Genomic DNA, 19274 nt, shown 5'->3' with positions numbered 1-19274 from the left:
CTATTGGGAAGCCTCTGCCTCCCCGTGGGACACGAGGCCCATTGGGATGAGGTTTCCCCGGCTGGAGGTGCTGGCCGAGCCTGCTGGGTGCCGTTATTTCAGCCAGCCCCTGCTTCCCTCCTGCCCCGCGGCTCTGCGGTCAAGGCGAGTGCCACTGACCCTGAGTCAGCAAAACCCTTCGTGCTCCCGGCCCCGCGGCGCTGCATGACTCAGCAAACCCCTGTGCAGCTCTTTACGGGCAAGGGGCCAAGGAGTGCTAGGTCCTCACAGCATCTAGAGCCCGATCCCAGAAGCATTGCTGCTGCCACGGGCTCCAGCTCGGGGGTATCCTCCTTTGGCTCCAGCCTGGGGGTATCCTCCTCTTGTCCTCGTAGGTACTGGCAGCTCTGGTGCTGAATGCCTGTGGGCAGGAGCAGGACAGACATTAGCTAATCCAACCACGGTCCCATCCAAACAAACCTACCCTCCCCAAGGGCTCTAAACCCCTTTGCAAATGCTCTTTGCAGACAAAAAGGGTAGTCCTGACGCCAGGCCCTCAGCTCCCCTCCACCCTTCCAGGCTCTCCCAGCTCCCGTGGTGAAGCTGGAGCGGTATCAACCATCCTCCCTCCTCTTTGAAGTGGTGGGAAAACCATAGCAAGCCAGGTAAGATACACCTGGCCCCAGGGCTGGGGCACATAGAGCAGCTCCTCTGCAAGCGTTTCCAGTCTGGCCAGCGTCTCCCAGCATCCCGTGACTGGGGAAGGGGCTTTGGTGTGCAGGGATGGGCTGGAGGGCACAGCACACCGTGCTGGCCTCCTACCATCACACAGTGCAGAGCAAAGTCCTCCAGCTGGGTCAAGCAGTCCAGTCCCATCCTGGGGATGCTTGTTTATTCATTTATTCATTTAATTCCAAGGGATTAAGGGCAGGCTTTGCTGCTAGCAAAGCTGTTAGGAATGAGCCTTTGCCTGGGATTGGTGGTGGCAAGGCTTGTGTCTGCACCCAGAGCTGCTCTCACACCGATGTGAAAAGGTTGCTGCGTTTAGATGTGCTTCTTGAACGCACTTGAACACAGAAAGTTCAACAAAAACGCGAGGAGGAATTTCTTTGAGGGTGGTGGAGCACTGAAAACAGGCTGCACAGAGAGGTGGTGGAGTCTCCATCTCTGGAGTAATTCAAAACCTGCCTGGATGCCATCCTGTGCAGCCTGCTCTAGGTGAACCTGCTTTGGCAGGGGGGTTGAACTGGATCACAGAACAATGGGGGTTGATCATCCAGAGGTCCCTTTCAACCCCTGTTGTTCTGTGATTCTCTAAGCAAGTTACATGTCCATTGCACTGGTGAGCCCAGGCACTTCCCAGTGGGAAAAAGGGAAGGTGGGGCTGTTGTGGGGAATGTTGTGATGCTGATCCTCTGCTGGGTGCTCACAGCATGGGTGATCACGGGGGGATTAGCTCCAGAGTGCTTAATCCAGCTCCAGCCCTTGGCACTGCTGGTCTTAGAGCCAAGACCGCTGTGTGCAGGGGAGGACCAAGCACAGACCCAGGATCTGGGCTCCCTCAGCACCTCTCTGGGATGTTTGCCCTGATGACAAGGCCTTGAGGGGTGCAGCTGGGATGTTTAAGTGGGAGCTTGTCTGGGTGCTTATAGGCTGGGATGGTGAGAACTGCATGGGTTATCTCAAAAGATTCTGGCAAGAGCCTGGCATGAGCAGAGATGTTTAATGGGGAGCTGGGAGCTTCTCTGGGTATTTCTAGGTTGGGGTGGTAAGAGCTGCATAGAGTATCTTCAAAAGACAGCCTGGCATGAGCCTGGCCTTGGGTATTTTACACCTTTCCTCCTGTTTGTGGAGCAAGACCCAGAGTGCCATGACTGAGGCACCTGGTGCAGGCAGAGATGGCCAAGGGACCTGTCCCTCCTTGCTCCTATTTTGGGTATGGTGGACGAACCCCTTTCCTTGCTGGCTTGTCTCCCTGTCCCACTCATCCTCCCAACTCCAGGTGGAGGTGAGCAGGAGCACCCTGTCCCCAGCAGCCAGGGCCGTGGGCGTGGGGTGAGGCACCCCTGGGAGCGGGGCCACACTTTCGCAACCTCCGTCCCAAGGATTCCCAAGGCGGGATCGAGTGACTCAGCTCTGGCAGCTCCCATAGGGAGGAGCACCCCCAGCCCTGGGAGACTGGGGTCCCCTCCACTGGTGACACTGGGCTGTCCCACCTGCCCTTTGCAGCCTGGCCAAGGACCTGATGCTGCTTAGTTTCAAACTCTTTATCTTTTTGGAGGGCTTTCTTTAGGGTCTGCCCCATCTGCAGCCAGCACTCTGGTAGGGATGCTATGGCAGATTCTTTCTCCTTACATCTGGTCATGCATTTGCCTCTGCCCTTTCCCCAGTGCTCTTATTTATCTATTTATCTGTGCATTTCCCTTTCTCTTTCGTTATTTATTGTCACAGTGGTAGCCAATTCCTTCCAAAGCCTGCAGCAGCAACCCAAAGGGCCAGGAAAGCTTTGGTTCAAAAACACTAATTGGTTTTTTTGGTTTTGGCTGAGAGGTGCCAAATGCAAAGCTGTGGGTGGGGGGGTGGTTTCTAGAGGACAAACATCTTCAAATTCAGGGAGGAAAAGAAAAAATAAAGGGAACTTTGCAGCTGGTTGCTGAAGGACAAAGGAAAACTGTTCCTCGGTCTGAACTGAGCTGAGCCTACAGGCTTACAAGCCCGGGCTTGCAGACACCCCAGCTCCAACCTGAGGTCCCGGTGCTGGTGTGAAGCTGCTGGAAGCTGCTGGATGCAGCTAATTACCAGAGCCTGATTCACCAGCCCTGAGCCCCCAAGCAAGGCAGTGGTAACTTTTTCCCGGCGCGGTGCCAGGCCCTCGCCCACTGCCGCTGCCGTTTCCTACGCCGGCGAAGGGCTCGCAGCATGAGGGTGCGTTTTCCAGCGGCACCGTCATGTCCCCATCACACCCTTTCTCAGGGTGACACCTGCAAAAGCAAACCTCAAGGTGCTTCAGGATCAGCTCTGGCTGATGGGAAACCCAGGAGAAGAGTTGCACTAGCCAGGGCCAAGAGAACCCATCCAGGCTCTGGCTGCCACAGGCACTGGGGGAGATGTCCTGGGCGTCACGGGCAGTGGCAATCCCTGGCCCTTCAGTGCCGGCTGGCTGAGGCTGGTTTGGAGGCAGTGTTGGCCTGCACCCTCCTTAAACAACTTTTTTGCTGCTGGCATGGGCTGCTGTGACCTTGGGGAGACACTAAATGGAGTTGCAAAAGGCTTAGGCTGGGTAGTAATTGTTCTTTTGGTGCCTCTCACACCGCAGACCCTGAGCCCGCTGGCTTGCTGGTGGCTGGGTGGCATGGCTGGGCGCCACAATGGGCAGAAGCCCTGAGCATGGGTTGTTTTCACACCAGTGGGCTTTCCCTATCAGATCCTGGGTTGTTTTCACACCAGTGGGCCTCCTCCATCAGATCCTGGGTTGTTTTCACACCAGTGGGCCTCCTCCATCAGATCCTGCTCTTCCAGCCTTGCCCATGCTATTTATAAACCAAACAAGGCTTTAGGCAGCAAAATGCTTGTGGTCCTTTGAGCTTGTGATCTGCCCCAGAGTCTTCTCTAGGGTTTACTCATCCCCCACCTTGCCTTGCTGGGCGGCTGCCAAGCCTGGCATCACCTGTCCCCATGTCCCACGCATTCCGTGGCCCTGCCCAGATCCGTGCCACCCCCGTATCACCTGCCCACACCTGACCCCGCTCGACATCGGACATCCTTCCGCATCCCCCAGCCCGTCCTCCCCCGCCGCTGGGGACACGCCTGGCCCCCGCCTGGGAGAGGAGGGGACCTGCCTCACCCCGGCCGCCGGCCCCGGCCGCTCCTCGGGGCAGGGATCCCGTGTTGTTTGCCTCACCCCGGTTATTTTGCAGCTGAAACTGCTGGGGACGGGCGACAACAACCCCGGCAGCGGCTGGCAGCAGCGCAGCGTCACCGGCGGCTGACGGGATGGGGGGGGTGGGGGTGGTAAGCGGCAGCCGTGGCACCGATTCATCGCCTCCCACGCCAGGATGTGATGGGGAGCACTAGGACCCGATTCACCTCATCCCCCACCTTGAGCAATCCCCGGCTGAGGTCCCCAGGGCTGTGAGATGCCGGCTCGGGGCAGGGTGGTATCGACTGGCTGGGGGGGTTTCCATGCAGCACGCAGAGATGTGCCTCCAGCCACATCCGAGCACACCACCCCGTCTCCTTTCTTTGCCAGCACTACCTGTCATCTAATGATGTCCTCTAATTTCCAGCTGAAGTTGCCCCAAGAAGACCATGGTTTATTATGCAATTACCTCTCTCCTCCATGTGACAGAGCACCAAAGCACTTGAACCTTCTGGTCCTGGCAGGAGGGTGGGCTCCGACAGACGAGGGTCAACACCTCATGGTGATCCAAGGGTCACCTTAACATTGCAACGTGGCTCTTTGGTGTGGGAGCAACCAGCCAGCTTCCACTGGTGATGTGGTGAATCAGTCCCAACCTCCTGGGGCAGTAGCTGCTGGATGAGTGTGCTCATAAAGGCTCTTAATTTCTACCTATTTATTGTCACCTTTCTCCTAAGCCCCAGCTTCACTTGTCACTGCAGCCAGCGTTTTCCAACGTGCCTGCCCAGGGCTAAGCTCTTGAACCCACACTTAAGCACTTTGGCAAACAGAAGCTGTGACTTTGCACACCCTTTCTCTCAGCTTCTGCAAGCAGAACACTCTGTTAATAATTGTTTGCAGGGTGGAACTTGGCATCTCAGGCTCTCTGCCTGCAAACCCCTGAGTGTTTCTTAAGGAGCTCTGCCACCAGGGTGGCTTAGAGTTAGGGTCAAAAAATGTGAAGATGCTTTGCTCCATGCTTGCAGCCAAAGACACTCGAAGGTTATGAGTGGAGGGAGGTGCAGGAGCATCCTTGGCAGACATTTCATCTGTGCCTGGGTCCTGGAGCCTCCAGCATCTTCTCCTGCTGCAGCCAGGAGTCAATAAAATCATAGACCAATAGAACTGGTTTGGTTGGAAAAGACCTTCGTGGTCATCAAATCCAACCAATGACCCAGCACTGCCAGGTCTTCACTAAACCATGTCCCTCAGCACCACATCCACATGCCTTTGACATCTCCAGGGATTAGGCCTCCACCACTGCCTTGGGCAGCCTGGTCCAGGGCTTGACAACCCTTTTGGGGAAGAAATTGTTCCTCATGTCCAACCCAAACCTCCCCTGCCACAACTTGATGATGTTTCCTCTCATCTTATCACCTGGCTTCAGCCTTCTTTCAGACCTGAGTGCAATGAGGTCTGCCCTCAGCTTCCTTTTATCCAGGCTCAACAACCCCAGCTCCCTTCAGCTGCTCCTCACCAGCCCTATTCTCCAGACCCTTCACCATCTTCATTGCCCTTCTCTGGACCCACTCCAGCACCTCACTGGCCTTTTGGTAGTGAGGGGCCCCAAACCAAACCCAGGTTTTGAGGTGAAAGCTGAACTGCTTGGACACTGCCCCTGCAGAGGTCTGTTAGCTAAGTACCTGCCAATTGTCCCTCCCTGCAGTGCTACCATTTCATTACAATTTCCTTTCTCTCTCATAATTGTTGCTCTTATTTAGCATCACAACCCCAAATTGCTTCACTGAGTGGGGGATTAAGGTCATGCTCCTGGGAAAAGGCCTTCTGCAAACTCCTCGGGGCCAGCTGGCTGCAGCCTCCAGTCCCTGCTATCATGTGTGTGTCCCCCTGAAACAAGGACCACTTGGGCTGGACTTGGTGAAAGGGGCATCACTCACGTCCCTCCCTACACCAGAAGAGTGTTCTGGGCAGTGGCAGGTCAGTGAGGTATCACTGGGGACCCTGACACCAGGCAGCTTTAGCTGGGGAGGTTTGGGCTTGCTGGAAAGCAACGGCCAGAATCAAATGCTTCAACTTTGAGCAATGGCCCAAGGCAGCTGTACTTTGGCTCCACATGATGCAACCCCACAAACACCAAGTTTCCTTCCTTCTTCTTCCCCATTTTGGGTGCATTTTGCCCTGTCATCCCCTGCTCTGCTGACTGCTGGAGGAAAGCACGAGGCACCTTCCCCTGCCTCAGCAGCTTGTGCCCTGCAATGCCTCACATGGGTGGCCTGACCCCACCACCCTTGACTCAGCCCAATTCCCCCTCACCCAAGGAGTTCACCAAGCTCCTGCTGCCACCATCCATGCAAGGGCAAAGGTGATGGGTTGGAGCAGTTTGGGATGTACAGAACTACCATGACCACCACCACCAAGTCCATGTCCCCACCACCAGCTGCCACTGAAGCAGGTGGGTGAGCAGGGCTGGAGATGGGAGCCTGGCTCCTTGCTCTGGGGATGGGTGCCTGGCTCCTTGCTCTGGGGATGAGTGCCTGGCTCCTTGCTCTGCTATCTCACCAGTATCTGACCTGCCTTGAAAGTGGGATGAACATCTGTACCTGCTTACTGGGCATGTTTGGAGCATCCTGTAATTAATGTTTGCTCAGCAATCGAGGCTGACAGGTGCATAGCATTATTAGCCAATGATAAATAGCTGATGTTGTTGATGTTGCTACCTTCAAACATCTAATTTCAGCATCTGAACCGAGCAAATGAGCCAGAGGCCACATGCCCGGTGCCAAGACCCTGGCAGGTTGTGTCTTTGGAGATGGTTTCCTGCTAAACCCCAGCACACAGCCACCCCTGCCCTCAGGTTGGACCCACATGGGGATCACAGTGGCAGGAGCAGTGCAGAGCCCCCCAGCCCAGGGTAGCAGGAGTGGGAGTGGGCTTGGGGACATGGATGCAAGAAGATGCCCCCTCCCTGGAGGTGTTCAGGACTATGCAGGACAAGGCCTTGAGCTCTCTGGTCTAGTGGAAGGTGTCTGTGTCCATGGTGGGGAGGTTGGAGTGGGATGATCTTTAAGGTCATAGAATTGTTAGGGTTGGAAGGGACCCCAAGGCTCAGCCAGCTCCAACCTCCCTGCCATGGCCAGGGACACCTCACACTACAGCAGGTTGCTCACAGCCACCTCCAGCCTGGCTGCAAACACCTCCAGGGATGAGGCTTCCACCACCTCCCTGGGCAACCTGTGCCAGGCTCTCACCACCCTCATTGGGAACAACTTCTTCCTCACATCCAATCTCAATCTACCCATTTCTGGTTTTGCTCCATCCCACCCCCCCTAGTCCTATCCCTCCCTGACACCCTCAAAAGTCCCTCCCCAGCTTTCTTGGAGCCCCCTTCAGATCCTGGAAGGCCACAATTAGGTCTCCTTGGAGCCTTCTCTTCTCCAGACTGAACAGCCCCAACTCCCTCAGTCTGTCCTCAGAGCAGGGCAGCTCCAGCCCTCTGCTCCTCCTCGTGGCCCTTCTCTGGACACCTTCCAGCATCCCCAGATCCCTCCTCTACTAGAGGCTCCAGAACTGGACACAGTGCTCCAGATGGGGTCTTACCAGAGCAGAGGGGGAGAATCCCCTCCCTGCCCCTGCTGGCTCTGCTTCTCTTGCTGCAGCCCAGGCTGGGATTGGCTTTCTGGGCTGCAAGCGCTCACTGCTGGCTCCTGTTGAGCTTCTCATCCACCTTCCAACCCAAGCCATTCTATGGTTCTTTCTTCAGGGACCTCATCCAAAGGCCACTGAATGTTTCTTGTGTGTTTAACCCACCTTGATGCACACATATAAGAACAGATAAAAGAACTGAAGGAGCACTGAGATGTCCCAGCCCTCCTTCCCCCCAGGTGTGAGGGACAAGTGCTCACATGAGGATGCTCATTTATTTTTTAGGGGAGGGGGGGATATCTTTGGTGAGAGTGATGTTTGTGAAGCCTTAAAAAAGTATTGCTTGCTGGTCATGGTGAGGTTAAAAACCACCTAAGCCACCATCACCTTTATCTGCTCTGTCCATAATCACACAGCCATCCAGAAACCAGCTTGGGGTGTCCCCATGAGGCTGCTCTGGGGAGCTCGCAGGGATTTGGGGTGCTCTGTCCCTGGGCAGCACAGTGGTCACTGGTGGCATCTGCTCACGTCCAGCCCTGGGGACAAGAACCTGCAGATGAATCCTGGGGGTCTGCTTGCTCCCCAGAATGAGGAGCAGGGTGCAACTGGCCAGAGGAGAGTCACTGCTGCATGGGACGCCTGCCTTGATGTTGGGCACGTTCCTAAGCACGCTCATGGACCCCATGGACCTTGAGCACCCACACCTGGGACCCCACTCAAAACTCAGGTCGTGGCCCCCAGCTCCCACCTTGATTCTGGTGGTGCTGGTCTGCAGTTCTGGCCCCTGCACAGCTTGTGCTGGAGGTCAGCACATCACCTCCAGTGCCCTCTCCTGGTGTGACACTGGAGCTGTGTGGTAGCTCAGGCTCCTGGATGGATCTGAGAGCTGCCTTGCAGCCTTCTCACTGGCCCATCTCTGTAGCTCCAGGAGCTGGGGGCCCTACAGCTCTGGGTCTCCAAAGGGTGCTCTGTGAGCAGCCTGCATGCCTAAGGAATGGTGGCTTGTGCTATAATCTCTTCTCTAAGGAGGAAGAGCTTGGTCTTGCTCTCTTCAGCATGGTCACTCATTTCTAAAGGGTTTGTAGGTCCTTTGCAGCTTTGAAGTCTCTCTCCCTCTCCTGAGTTTGGCTGGGGCTGCCTGAAGGACTTGCTAACACCTCAGCCTCCTTAGGAAACCAAGAGAAGTGTGGCTGGTCAGGCAGGGTCTTGAGGGCTTCCTTTGGGCAGAGGTCCTGGGAATAACACTTAAGAGAGTGTCTGAGCACAGCTAAAGGCAGCATTTTGGGTGCTTGCTTTCATGCTTCCTTTAGCTCAGGTGTGGGGCAATAGCTTGGTTTATTTCTATGCAGAAAAGCAAAGTTCCCAGGTCCTGGGGGGCAGGTAGGTGTCACAGCAAAGCTGTCCTTCCATCCTCAAGCAGTTGCACCTTTGGGCTTTGCCCTCAGACCTGAAGGACCTCCTGTCAGAAGCAGGAATGAGCATCAGGTTTTGCCTGGTAGTCCATGCTCTTGTGCAAAGCTCTTGCCCCTCTTCACTGAGGTCTGCTTGCTGCAGGTCAGGAAGTCCTTCCCTCTCCACCAGGAGGTTTTACCTTCACTTGCTGAGTCCCCTCTGCTGCTGCTAGGGAAGACTGCTGGCCGAAAGCCCCTCAGCGGGAGGGGACCCAGGCAGCAGGTACACCCACATCTTGAGCCCCCTGGATGTTATGAAGCCCATCATCAAAGAAGATGTGGGGCTGGATCTGGGAGAGTATGGGACCCTTGGGAGCCCCATCCATGAAGAAAGCCTCATCAATGGCCAGGCCCCACGCCCGCAGGGTCTTGATGGCTCTGGTGCCCATGTCCCGGCCGCTGCGGGCGGTCACCAGGTAGGTGCGGATGGGGCAGGTCTCCTGGCTGAACTTCTTGCACATCTTCCCAAGGTGCATGGCAAAGGCCTTCAGGGGACCCTGGAAGCACAGCAAGACACTGGAGAGTGGTTTGGAACTAAGGAGACATTCACTTTACCTTTTGTTTCTCTCCCAGGGCTTCTCGGGGCTGTGTGCAGGACTGGGAGGTGCTGGGACTGGGGTGCTGGGGGAGGAAGGTTTGCAGTATGGTGCTCATCCTAATGCCAGTGAGCAGTGCCTCTGGGGCTGAGTCCTGCAGAGGCTTGCACAGCTTACCAAAACAGAATAGAATTAACCAGGCTGGAAGAGACCTTTGAGATCATCCAGTCCAACCTCTCACCCAGCACCATCTGATCAACTCAACCATGGCACCAAGTGCCACATCCAGGCTCTTCCTAAACACTTCCAGGGATGGGGACTCCACCACCTCCCTGGGCAGCACATTCCAATGGCCAGTCCCTCTGTCTGTGAAGAACTTCTTCCTCACCTCCAGCCTAAACCTCCCCTGGCACAGCTTGAGACTGTGTCCTCTTGTTCTGGTGCTGGTTGCCTGGGAGAAGAGACCAACCCCTACCTGGCTACAGCCTCCCTTCAGGTAGTTGTAGACAGCAAGAAGGTCTCCTCTGAGCCTCCTTTTCTCCAGGCTAAGCAACCCCAGCTCCCTCAGCCTCTCCTCACAGGGCTGTGCTCCAGACCCCTCCCCAGCTTTGTTGCCCTTCTCAGAAGGTGATCTTGAGGGTAACCACAACCAAGGACATTTGGGAGCTCACTTAGAACCATCACCCAGCACAGAGCCACAAAAATGATGAAGGGAGTGGAACATCTCCCTTATGAGGAGAGCCTGAGGGAGCTGAGGGCTCTGTAGCTTGGAGAGGAGGAGACTAAAGGGTGACCTCATTCATGTTTATAAGGATGTGCAGGGTGAGTGCCAAGAGGCTGGAGCCAGGCTCTGCTGGGTGATGCCAGCACAAGGGGCAGCGGTGGAAGCTGCAGCACAGGAAGCTCAATGGAAACAGGAGGAAAGACTTTTTCATGGTGAGGGTGATGGAACATTGGACCAGGCTGCCCAGAGGGGTCTCCCTCTCTGGAGGTATTCAAAACCCACCTGGATGAGTTCCTGTGTGATCTGCTCTAGGTGCTCCTGCTCTGGTGGGGGGGTTGGACTGGATGAGCTTTTGAGGTCCCTTCCAACCCCTAACATTCTGTGATTCTGTGATCATCAGGCCAGATCCATCCCCACCCATAGATGTGTTTAGAAGCTGCAGAGATGTGGTGCTGAAGGACACAGTTTAGCCCCAGACTCAGCAGAGTTAGGCTAATGGTTGGACTTGATCTCAAAGATCTTTGATTCAGTGGGACTCCTGCTGAGGCCCTCCTTCTCTGAAGACATTCAAGCCCCATCTGGATGTGTTCCTGTGTGACCTGTGCTGGATTCCATGGCCCTGCTCTGGCAGGGGGGTTGGACTCGATGACCTTCCGAGGTCCCTTCCAACCCCTAACACCCCGCGAGCCTCTGATCCCATCCAGGGCGTGAGTGGTGGGATGCAAATCATGTAAGGATTTGGGCTTTTGGGGCTGTTTATGGCAAAGCCCTAGTGGGAGAGCTGCTCCTGGTGGGTGCAGAGCCGGTGGGTGCCCGTGAGGGTGGGTGGCTTGCTCACCTCTCCCATGGGCACAGCCTCCATCGCCCGCTCGTAGCGCAGAGCCCCCTCCAGCCCCTGCTCCCGGAAGACCCGGTCGGTCTCGCCGGAGAAGAGCACAGCATCCCCGTCAAACACCACACGCAGCGGGGTGCTGGGGGCCTGCACCTCCTGCTGGAACACCAGTGCTGCTGACACCCCTGCAAGACAGAGCAAGGTGGGGCTCGGGAGGGACCCCCACCAACCCTTGGGGGCAGCTCGGGCAGAGCCGGCTCCTCCCTCACCGCGAGGTTTGGGGTCTCCAAGCTCGGGGCTTGCTGTCCCCCCAACCTTTCCAGGGGTGTCTGTCCCCGTGGAGGTGGACAATAAACCAGAAAGCGATGTCTGGGCAGATACTGAGGTCTGCTAGGAGGTGATAGGCGGTTGTGCAGGCACTGGCAGCCCTCCTCCTGCTGCTTGCCCGCCCTGCCAAGCCTGGCTTTAATGCCCAGATTTAGCATTCCGTGCTGTGAGTAATAGGGGCTGCCACCTCCACTTGATTGGGGTAATTGGCTTAATTACAGGCCTCTTCCCATGAGCTGGTCCCTGCCCACCCTCATCAGTGGGACCCAGGCTCCTGAGTGAGAGGACACTTGTCAGAGCAATGATGCCCTTCAAGGAGGCTCCAGGAAGGAGCTGTGCAGTGAAGGTAAAGCCAGGCTGCAGATGGCTTGCTCCTGACCTTGAAGGACCTTGGCCAGCTGATATGCTCATAGCCAAGTAAATTAATAAGGAGGTGATTAGCCCCATTAGAGCTGTTGGGGAGACTGCACTCCCTCCAATCCAGGTCAGGCATGTGCTTGCATCTGGCACTGAGCTCAAGGTGACCCTGCAAGTACCAAGAAAGCAAACTTCTGTAGGGTCCCCACAAAGCTCTGGAGATTACCAATGAACCCTCATTGATCCAGAGGGCAGCCATAGGCAGCAGCTTTGGGTAAGCAGGTTTCAGTGTCAGGCAGGGAAGGAGCAGGCTGTGGCTAGTAGGATGCATAAAGCACTTGGTGACTTCAGAAGGCATCTGAGAGCTCCTGGTGCGCTTGCAGGCTACTGGTGGGGCCAGGAGAGGAGACTGAAGTGTTCAGGACTGTACTGGTAATCAGTGTGCCTTCAAGCCATGTGAGAGCAGCCTGGCTCTTGGTGCTGAGCTCCTGGGGCAGAGGGTGGTGGATGTGGGGCTGTGGGGTGGAGGGGAGAACCCACCTCTCTGGAGGGCATTGCAGACATCTGTCCTGTCAGCCGAGAGGAAGAGCTTGACCCCGTGGGACTTCAGGTACTGCGTGGAGTCCTCGTCACTGACAAAGCAGAACTTGGAGATCTCCAGGCCTTGGGGTCAGAGGATGTAAGCAAAGTCTCTGCTGTGAGGCAACATCCTTCCTGCAGTCCCCAACCCATCCCCTCCCCAGGTCTTGGTGTGCTTTGCTGCAGAGCTCAGAGGAACCCATTCCCCAGGGCTGTGTGGAGAACCTGCCCGTGTCCTTGCTGCATCTCCTTGCCCTGTTGGTCCCACAAAGCTACAGATTCCCTTCATCCCTCCCTCGAATGAGCCTTCCTGGCAGCACTCTGGGGTCCAGATTTGAGTTTTTTTAAGAACTCTGTGTACTAAAGTAGCTGCCTGAGGATGCCCAGGCTGTGCAAAATGCTGCCACATGGAGCAAAGGATTGCCCAGCTCTGGAGCCCTCAGCACAGCAGAGACAGGGACCTGTTGGAGCAGGGCCAGAGGAAACAGCAGCAATACTGGCAGGGCTGGAAGCCCTCTGCTCTGAGGCCAGCCTGGGAGAGTTGGGGTTGCTCTGCCTGGAGAACAGAAGGCTCTAGGGAGACCTTCTGGTGGCCTTTCAGGACTTCAAGTGGCCAGTCAGAAAGCTGGGGACAGACTTTAGAGCAGGGTCTGTTGTGGCAGGACAAGGGGTTGTGGTTTGCAATTACAAGAGGGAGATTCAGACTGGAGAGGAGGAAGAAACGTTTGGCATTGAGGGTGGTGGGACCCTGGCCTGAGTTGCCCAGAGAGGTGGGAGAGGTCCCATCCCTGGAACCATTCCAGGTCAGGTTCTTTAGCCTCTGAGCAACCTGCTTGAGCCTAATGTCCCTGCTGACTGCAGGGGGGTTGCCCAAGATTACTTTCAAGGTCCCTTCCAAGCCAAACCGTCCCAGGACGTGGCAGAAGGGAGCTGGCCTCTGCCAAGCAGCCTGGTCCTTGGCTGCGCTCTGGCACCCTGGGCAAGCAGCACAGAGCTGGCAGGGATTGTTTCCAACAGAAGCCCTTCCCCATGTATCTCCTAGCTGTGTCTCTGCCACTGATGTTCCCAGCCTGCTGGGGGAAAGCAGGGACCCCCGGGGGGGGTGGGTTGGGACCTCCCTTACCGTAGTGCTTGGCGCTGTTGATGATGCGCACCCCGCTGGCGGGGCTGTTGTTGGAGAGCACCAGGATGTCAAACAGCTCCTTCTCTGCTGGGTTGCTCTCCAGGATCTTCTTGTTCACATACTGTGCTGCCTGCCAGGAAAAGAAGAGATTCTTTTCTGGAGGAGCAAGGCTGCAGTGGTCTTCTCAGGGCTGTTTTGCACCAGGTTCTCACTTGGTTTGTGCTGCATCTCTCCACAGCTGTGCTCTGCCCCCTGTACTGGGCACTGGTAAGGACTCCTCTCAAATGCTGGGCTCACTTTAGGGCCCCTCACTACAAGAAGGGCATTGAGGGGCTGGAGCACATCTATAGGAGGGCAGTGAAGCTGGGGAAGGGTCTGGAGAACAGGGCTGGTGAGGAGCAGCTGAGGGAACTGGGGTCGCTGAGCCTGGAGAAAAGGAGGCTGAAGGGAGACCCTCTGGCTCTCCACAACGCCCTGAGAGGAGGTGGGGATCAGGTGGGCTTTGGTCTCTTCTCCCAAGTGACAGGACAAGAGGAAATGGCCTCAAGTTGTGCCAGTGGAGGTTTAGGTTGGACATGAGGAACAATTTGTTCCCCCAAAGGGTTGTCAAGCCCTGGACCAGGCTGCCCAGGGCAGTGGTGGAGTCCTCATCCCTGGAGGGATTTCAAAGCCATGGAGATGTGATGCTGAGGAACAAGGTTTAGTGGGGGACTTGGCAGTGCTGGGTTATTGGTTGCCCTTGATCTGAAAGGTCTCTTCCAACCAAAACCATTCTATGGCAAGGCTGGCAGGTTTTGGGGAGCCAGGCAGAGCAGCCCTCCTGCAAAAGCCAGCACTAGGAGTGCAGGGAGCAGGCTAGCCTAGCAGGGGAGGTAGACATGTGGGAGTAGTGAAAAGCACAGGTCTCAGTGCCCTGCCCAAGTGCCAGGCCACACATCTATACCCCATGATGGGAATCAGGACCTCCAGCTGTGAAAGCTGAGCTTTCCCCCCATCCTGGGGGGGTCTGCATGTGCCCTGGGACAGGTGTGGGGCTCACCTGGATGAAGGCAAAGGCTGTGCCTGGTGGCAAGGGCTTGTCCTGGTTGGCCTCCTGATGCCTTGTGTACTCCTCCTTGCCCTTCTCCAGGTAGAGCTTGTGCTCCTCCTCCAAGCTGAAGATGGCTCTGGTGGTCACTGCAATGACCAGGGCTTCACTGGGGTCTTTCTGCAGGACAGGGAGGAGAGAGGGGGTAGGGGACAGCAAAGAAGTGGTGGAAGCTTCATCCCTGGAGGTGTTTGCAGCCAGGCTGGAGGTGGCTGTGAGCAGCCTGCTGTAGTGTGAGGTGTCCCTGGCCATGGCAGGGGGGTTGGGACTGGCTGAGCCTTGAGGTCCCTTCCAGCCCTGACAATTCTGTGCTTCTATGAAAGAAGGAGCTGAGGGAGGAGAAGTGAACAAGGGGCCACAGGAGTCCCACAGTGGTAGGGCTGGGTGCTGGAGGCATGTCCCATGTGTCACAGCTCCTGATGCCTTTGGAGAAGAGATACCAAGCCCAGCCTTCATCTGCAGGCCACCAAGGCTGAGGCAGGCAGTTGTGAAACCCTAACCTGTCTGGTAAGTGCCACAGGCTCTGAGAACAGCTCACACTAGAGGGTTGCTTCATCCTTCTGGTGTCTGTGGGCCACAGCAGAGCCATTGTCACTTGTCTGTGCTGACCTGGGCACTGCTGGATGTCTCTGCATGTCCTGGTGGCTTTGCTCTGTGCTCTGGGAAGCCTGCTAAAGTTTCTACATGCAGAGGCTGCTGCTTTCTCCCTGCCTGCTCCAAAATTTGTATGAACAAATGCCTGCAGCCCTGCAACTTCTGCCCATGGAGGATCCCACAGGGAGCTCACTGGGATCAGGTGCCCAGCAGCTTCTGCTGGAACCCAGAGGCACAAGCCACCCCAGCTCCAGGCTGTGGAGTGCTCTCCTCTCTGGTGGCATTTCAAAACTGTCTGCAGAAACACAGGATGTGAGTTTTGTAACACAGAACCTTTTACCTGTTTCACCTCAGTGTTTATCACAGTGCCTTCAGGCTCTGCCATCTTCCACTGCCAGCCTCCAAGACGAAGAAAAATAGACACAATTAAATAGATAAACTCTAATGAAGCCAAACCTAGAGAGGGGGAAGAGGGGAAAAGGGACAAGGGACCTCCTGCCCACCCAGTGGAGCAGCCCAGGTGAACCTACTGCTGACAACAGCTCTGTTCTCAGCCCCTGGGCTAATAGTTCTAGACCATTATGGTGGAGAAGGAGCTTTTCAACCACAGATCACTGGTGGTGTTTTGAGTTTCTTCCCCCAAAGAGTATTTTCCTCTGGGGGAAGAAAAAAACCCCACCTGCTGGAAGTGGTTGTGGAGCTCTCTCCTCCCAGCAAAACCCATCTGTATTTAAAAGCCAAAGTAGGTCAGATCTCATGGGCAGGCTTCTAGCTCACCTCCTTGCTGCCCTTCTTGCTGCTTTTGCTTGGGTGGTGAATTTGTGTCCACAGGCAGGCAAAGTCCCTGCATGAGCAGCTCATTAGCCTCAGCAGAGAGATGTGGGGAGGGTTTGGCTGCAGGATGGGACCCCCTCCATGGGGCTGGTCTGCTCCTCCACAGCCCTGTGAGCCAGCCAGCCCTAGGCTGTGCTAACCCAAGTCTGGCAGCTGGAAGTCTTGGGTGGGGGCAGCTGCAAGGTCTGCCTGTGCCTAGCAGCTGAATCTTAGAGCTCCATTTCTTTTTGTGCACCCAGCTGCTGCTGCTGTGGTTTCTGTGCCCACCATGCTGTAAACCTCCTCTGTGCACCATTCAGAAGGGCACTTTCAGGATTCAGCCTGAGGGATGGGAACTGTTCCCAGTGCCACCAAGGAGGATCCCACAGGGAGGGGGTTTGAGGGGGGTGGGTGTTATCTCCACCCAGCAGCTCCTACAAGAACACTGCAGGGTCTATCTGGAGTGCAGATGCAGCAATGACTGCTCTAGCCATGTGGTGGGAATGGCAGGGGGGTTAAACCCTCATTTACCAGTTCCTGAGAGGGGGGTTAATAAATGTTTATCAATATCTGGGGGTCAGGAGGGAGGGGACAGGCTCTGCTCAGCTGCACCCTGTGATAGGACAAGGGGCAATGGATGGAAACTCCAGCACAGGAGATTCCACCTCAGCATGAGGAGGAACTTCTTCACAGAGCACTGGAGCAGGCTGCCCAGAGAGGTTGTGGAGTCTCCTGCTCTGGAGACTTTCAAGACCCATCTGGATGTGCTCCTCTGTGACCTGTGCTGGATTCTGTGGTCCTGTTCTGGCAGGGGCAGGGGGGGTTTGGACTCACTGATCTCTGGAGGTCCCTTCCAGCCCCTAACATCCTCTGATCCTGTGGCCCTGTGAACGTTGGGAGATGCTGAGCATCCCTCTGCTTCCTCCCCTCATAATCCCCAGTGCTGGGAAGAGATCCCCTCCCCGAAAGCAGGGAGAGAAGCTGAGCAGGGGGAAAGGATTCCTCTGAATTGCAGCCGAGTATCCTGCAAGTGAAAATGAACTGAGAGGAGGCAACGGAGCTGAAAAACGCTCCGGGGCAGGGGGGAGCCGGGGGCGGGGGGGAACACCACCTCCAATTCCTGCTCTGCTCTTCCAAGAGCTGCGAATCAAGCCCAGCTTCTCCTTCCCATCTCCCTGCCCCTCAGAGCCGCACTGTGTACACCCAGATCGGAGCACACACAGACACCCCCACTACCGGCACCCCCACGCTCGCACCCCCAGCCGCAGCGAAGCCTGCCGGGGGGATGCTGGCAGCCCACACCGCCCATACGGCAGTCCCCAAGCCCGCAGCCAGCCTTCTGCCGGAGACGGAACCCCGAACTCACCGAGCGGAGCCTCTGCAGGGGCAGCATCCAAGCTCGGCCGCCGCTGTTTATATTTCCCCCCGGCCGTGCGTGCGGGCAGGAAGGAGGCAGGCGGCAGGCTGGGCTCCAGCTCCGCTCCCTGGCGTGCTGGGATTTGTAGGCAGCTGGCTGGGTTGGAGCGGTGCCCAGGCTTGGCTGCCTTCCCCAGGCGGCTCACGGCTGCCCGGGCCTGGCCACAGCCCTGCCGCTGCTTTTCGGGCTCCCTCAGAGCTGCTGCTGGCTGCCTACCAGCCCTGTGGTGTTGGCTGTTTCTTGTAGCAAGGTATTCAGAGCCTGTCTCCAGCCCTCTCGTTGCTCAGCCCCCATACCTCCAGCCCTCTCATTTCCCAGCCCTCAAACAGGTAATAGTTATGGTTTGGAGCAAAAATACAGGAGCAGCTTGCAGAGAGCTGGGCTGGGGAGTAAGGATGGCAGAGACGTGGCAGGGTGCAGTGGGTGCTCACTGTGCAGCCTTATCACCATGGGTTGGGGGCCTTTTTTGTCTTCTCCCCCATTAAATTGTTTTCTTTTTCTTCTGCCCTGAGCAGGGCTGATTTGGAGCTGGGATCTTTTTGGGATCCTGCCAGGCTTGTGCTGCTGAGGTATTGCAACGTCCCTTTGCCATGTGATTACATAGAATCAATCAACCAGGTTGGAAACAACCTCAGAGATCATCAAGTCCAACCTATTACCTAACACCTAACACCTCCTGACAACTAAACCATGGCTCCAAGTGCCACATCCAAGCCTTTCTTGAGCCCCTCCAGGGATGGTGACTCCACCACCTCCCTGGGCAGCACATCCCAATGGCCAATCTCTCTCTCTGGGAAGAACTTCTTCCTCACATCCAGCCTAAACGTCCCCTGGCACAGCTTAAGACTGTGTCCTCTTGTTCTGGTGCTGGTTGCCTGGGAGAAGAGACCAACCCCCACCTGGATACAACCCCCTTTCAGCTCATTGTGTTTGGTGCTGTCCCAGAGGAGCAGCTCCCATTCTGCAGCTCTTCCTTTGCTCAGCCAGGGCATATCCCAGCCCTGGCTACTGGAAGATGCCCCAGAGAAACAGGTCCCCCAAGGCTGGCTCCTGCCCAAGGAGACCAAACTCACCTCCATTAAGGTGTGTGGCACCAAGTTATCACTGAATCTTCCACAGTGGTGATGGGTTGGACTTGATGATCTTTGAGGTCTCTTCCAACCTTGGTGATACTGTGATACAGTTGGGGTCCTGCACAGCTTGGCTTCACTGAGATGCTTGTCTGTAGCAAGCAGGCTGTTGAATCACAGAATGGCTTGAGTTGGAAGGGACCTTAAAAACCACCTAGTTCCAATCCCACTGCCATGGGCAGGGACCCTTCCCACTGGACCAGTGGTTGCACAAAGCCCCATCCTGCCTGCTCTTAAACACTTCCAGGGGTGAGGCATCCACAGCTTTTCTGGGCAACCTGTTCCAGTGTCTCACCACCTTCATAGTCAAGAAGTCAGGTGTTCAAGAGGGGATTGGACGTGGCACTTGGTGCTGTGGTCTGGTAGTCATGAGGTGTTGGGTGACAGCTTGGACCTGATGATCTTTGAGGTCTTTTCCAACCTTATTGATTCTATGATTCTAAGAAGTTCTTCCTAATGTCCAATCTAAATCTGCCCTGCTCTGGTTTAAAACCATTGCCCCTTATCCCTTCACCACATGCCCTTATAAATTGTCCTTCCCCAGCTTTCCTGTAGCCCCCTTCAGATACTGGAAGGCTGCTCCAAGGTCTCCCTGAAGCCTTTTCTTCTCCAGGCTGAGCAGACCCAGCTCTCTAGGAGAGGTGCTCCAGCCCTGAGAGTATCTTTCTGACCCTCCTCTGGACCCTCTGTGAGTTCCATACCCTCGTGTTGGGAGCTCCAGAGCTGGCCCCAGCACTGCAGGTGGGGTCTCAGCAGTGGGGCAGACTCCCCTGGCTGCCCCTGCTGCCCACACTGCTGGGGATCAGCCCAGGACAGGGCTGGCT

The 19274-nt window shown here is 56.2% G+C and overlaps 1 protein-coding gene across 1 annotated transcript; it reads right to left on the bottom strand.

Moving 5' to 3' along the window:
* Positions 1–8350: 8350 nt before the first annotated feature.
* Positions 8351–17340, bottom strand: LOC104303184 (cytosolic 5'-nucleotidase 1A). Its single transcript, XM_054171782.1, has 7 exons — positions 17270–17340; positions 15431–15489; positions 14449–14616; positions 13410–13539; positions 12248–12370; positions 11030–11208; positions 8351–9428 (listed from the first exon to the last, which is right to left on the bottom strand). The coding sequence occupies exons 2-7, from the start codon at positions 15473–15475 to the stop codon at positions 9129–9131; spliced, it is 945 nt and encodes a 314-aa protein (XP_054027757.1). The 5' UTR covers positions 15476–15489; positions 17270–17340; the 3' UTR covers positions 8351–9128.
* Positions 17341–19274: the final 1934 nt, after the last annotated feature.

Source organism: Dryobates pubescens, chromosome 22 (genome assembly GCF_014839835.1).
Source record: "Dryobates pubescens isolate bDryPub1 chromosome 22, bDryPub1.pri, whole genome shotgun sequence".
Taxonomy (NCBI): Eukaryota; Metazoa; Chordata; class Aves; order Piciformes; family Picidae; genus Dryobates; species Dryobates pubescens.
Note: the sequence above shows the minus strand (reverse complement) of the source record. Positions and strands in the feature narration are given on the sequence as shown.

Bases quoted from the DNA above. Each gene is read 5' to 3' on its own strand.
- LOC104303184 (XM_054171782.1), bottom strand. From the start codon at position 15,475: ATGGCAGAGCCTGAAGGCACTGTGATAAACACTGAGGTGAAACAG. The intron at 14,617-15,430 runs GTAAAAGGTTCT...CCTGTCCTGCAG, and splicing joins TAAACACTGAGGTGAAACAG to AAAGACCCCAGTGAAGCCCT. The intron at 9,429-11,029 runs GTGAGCAAGCCA...CTGTGCTTCCAG, and splicing joins AGGCTGTGCCCATGGGAGAG to GGTCCCCTGAAGGCCTTTGC.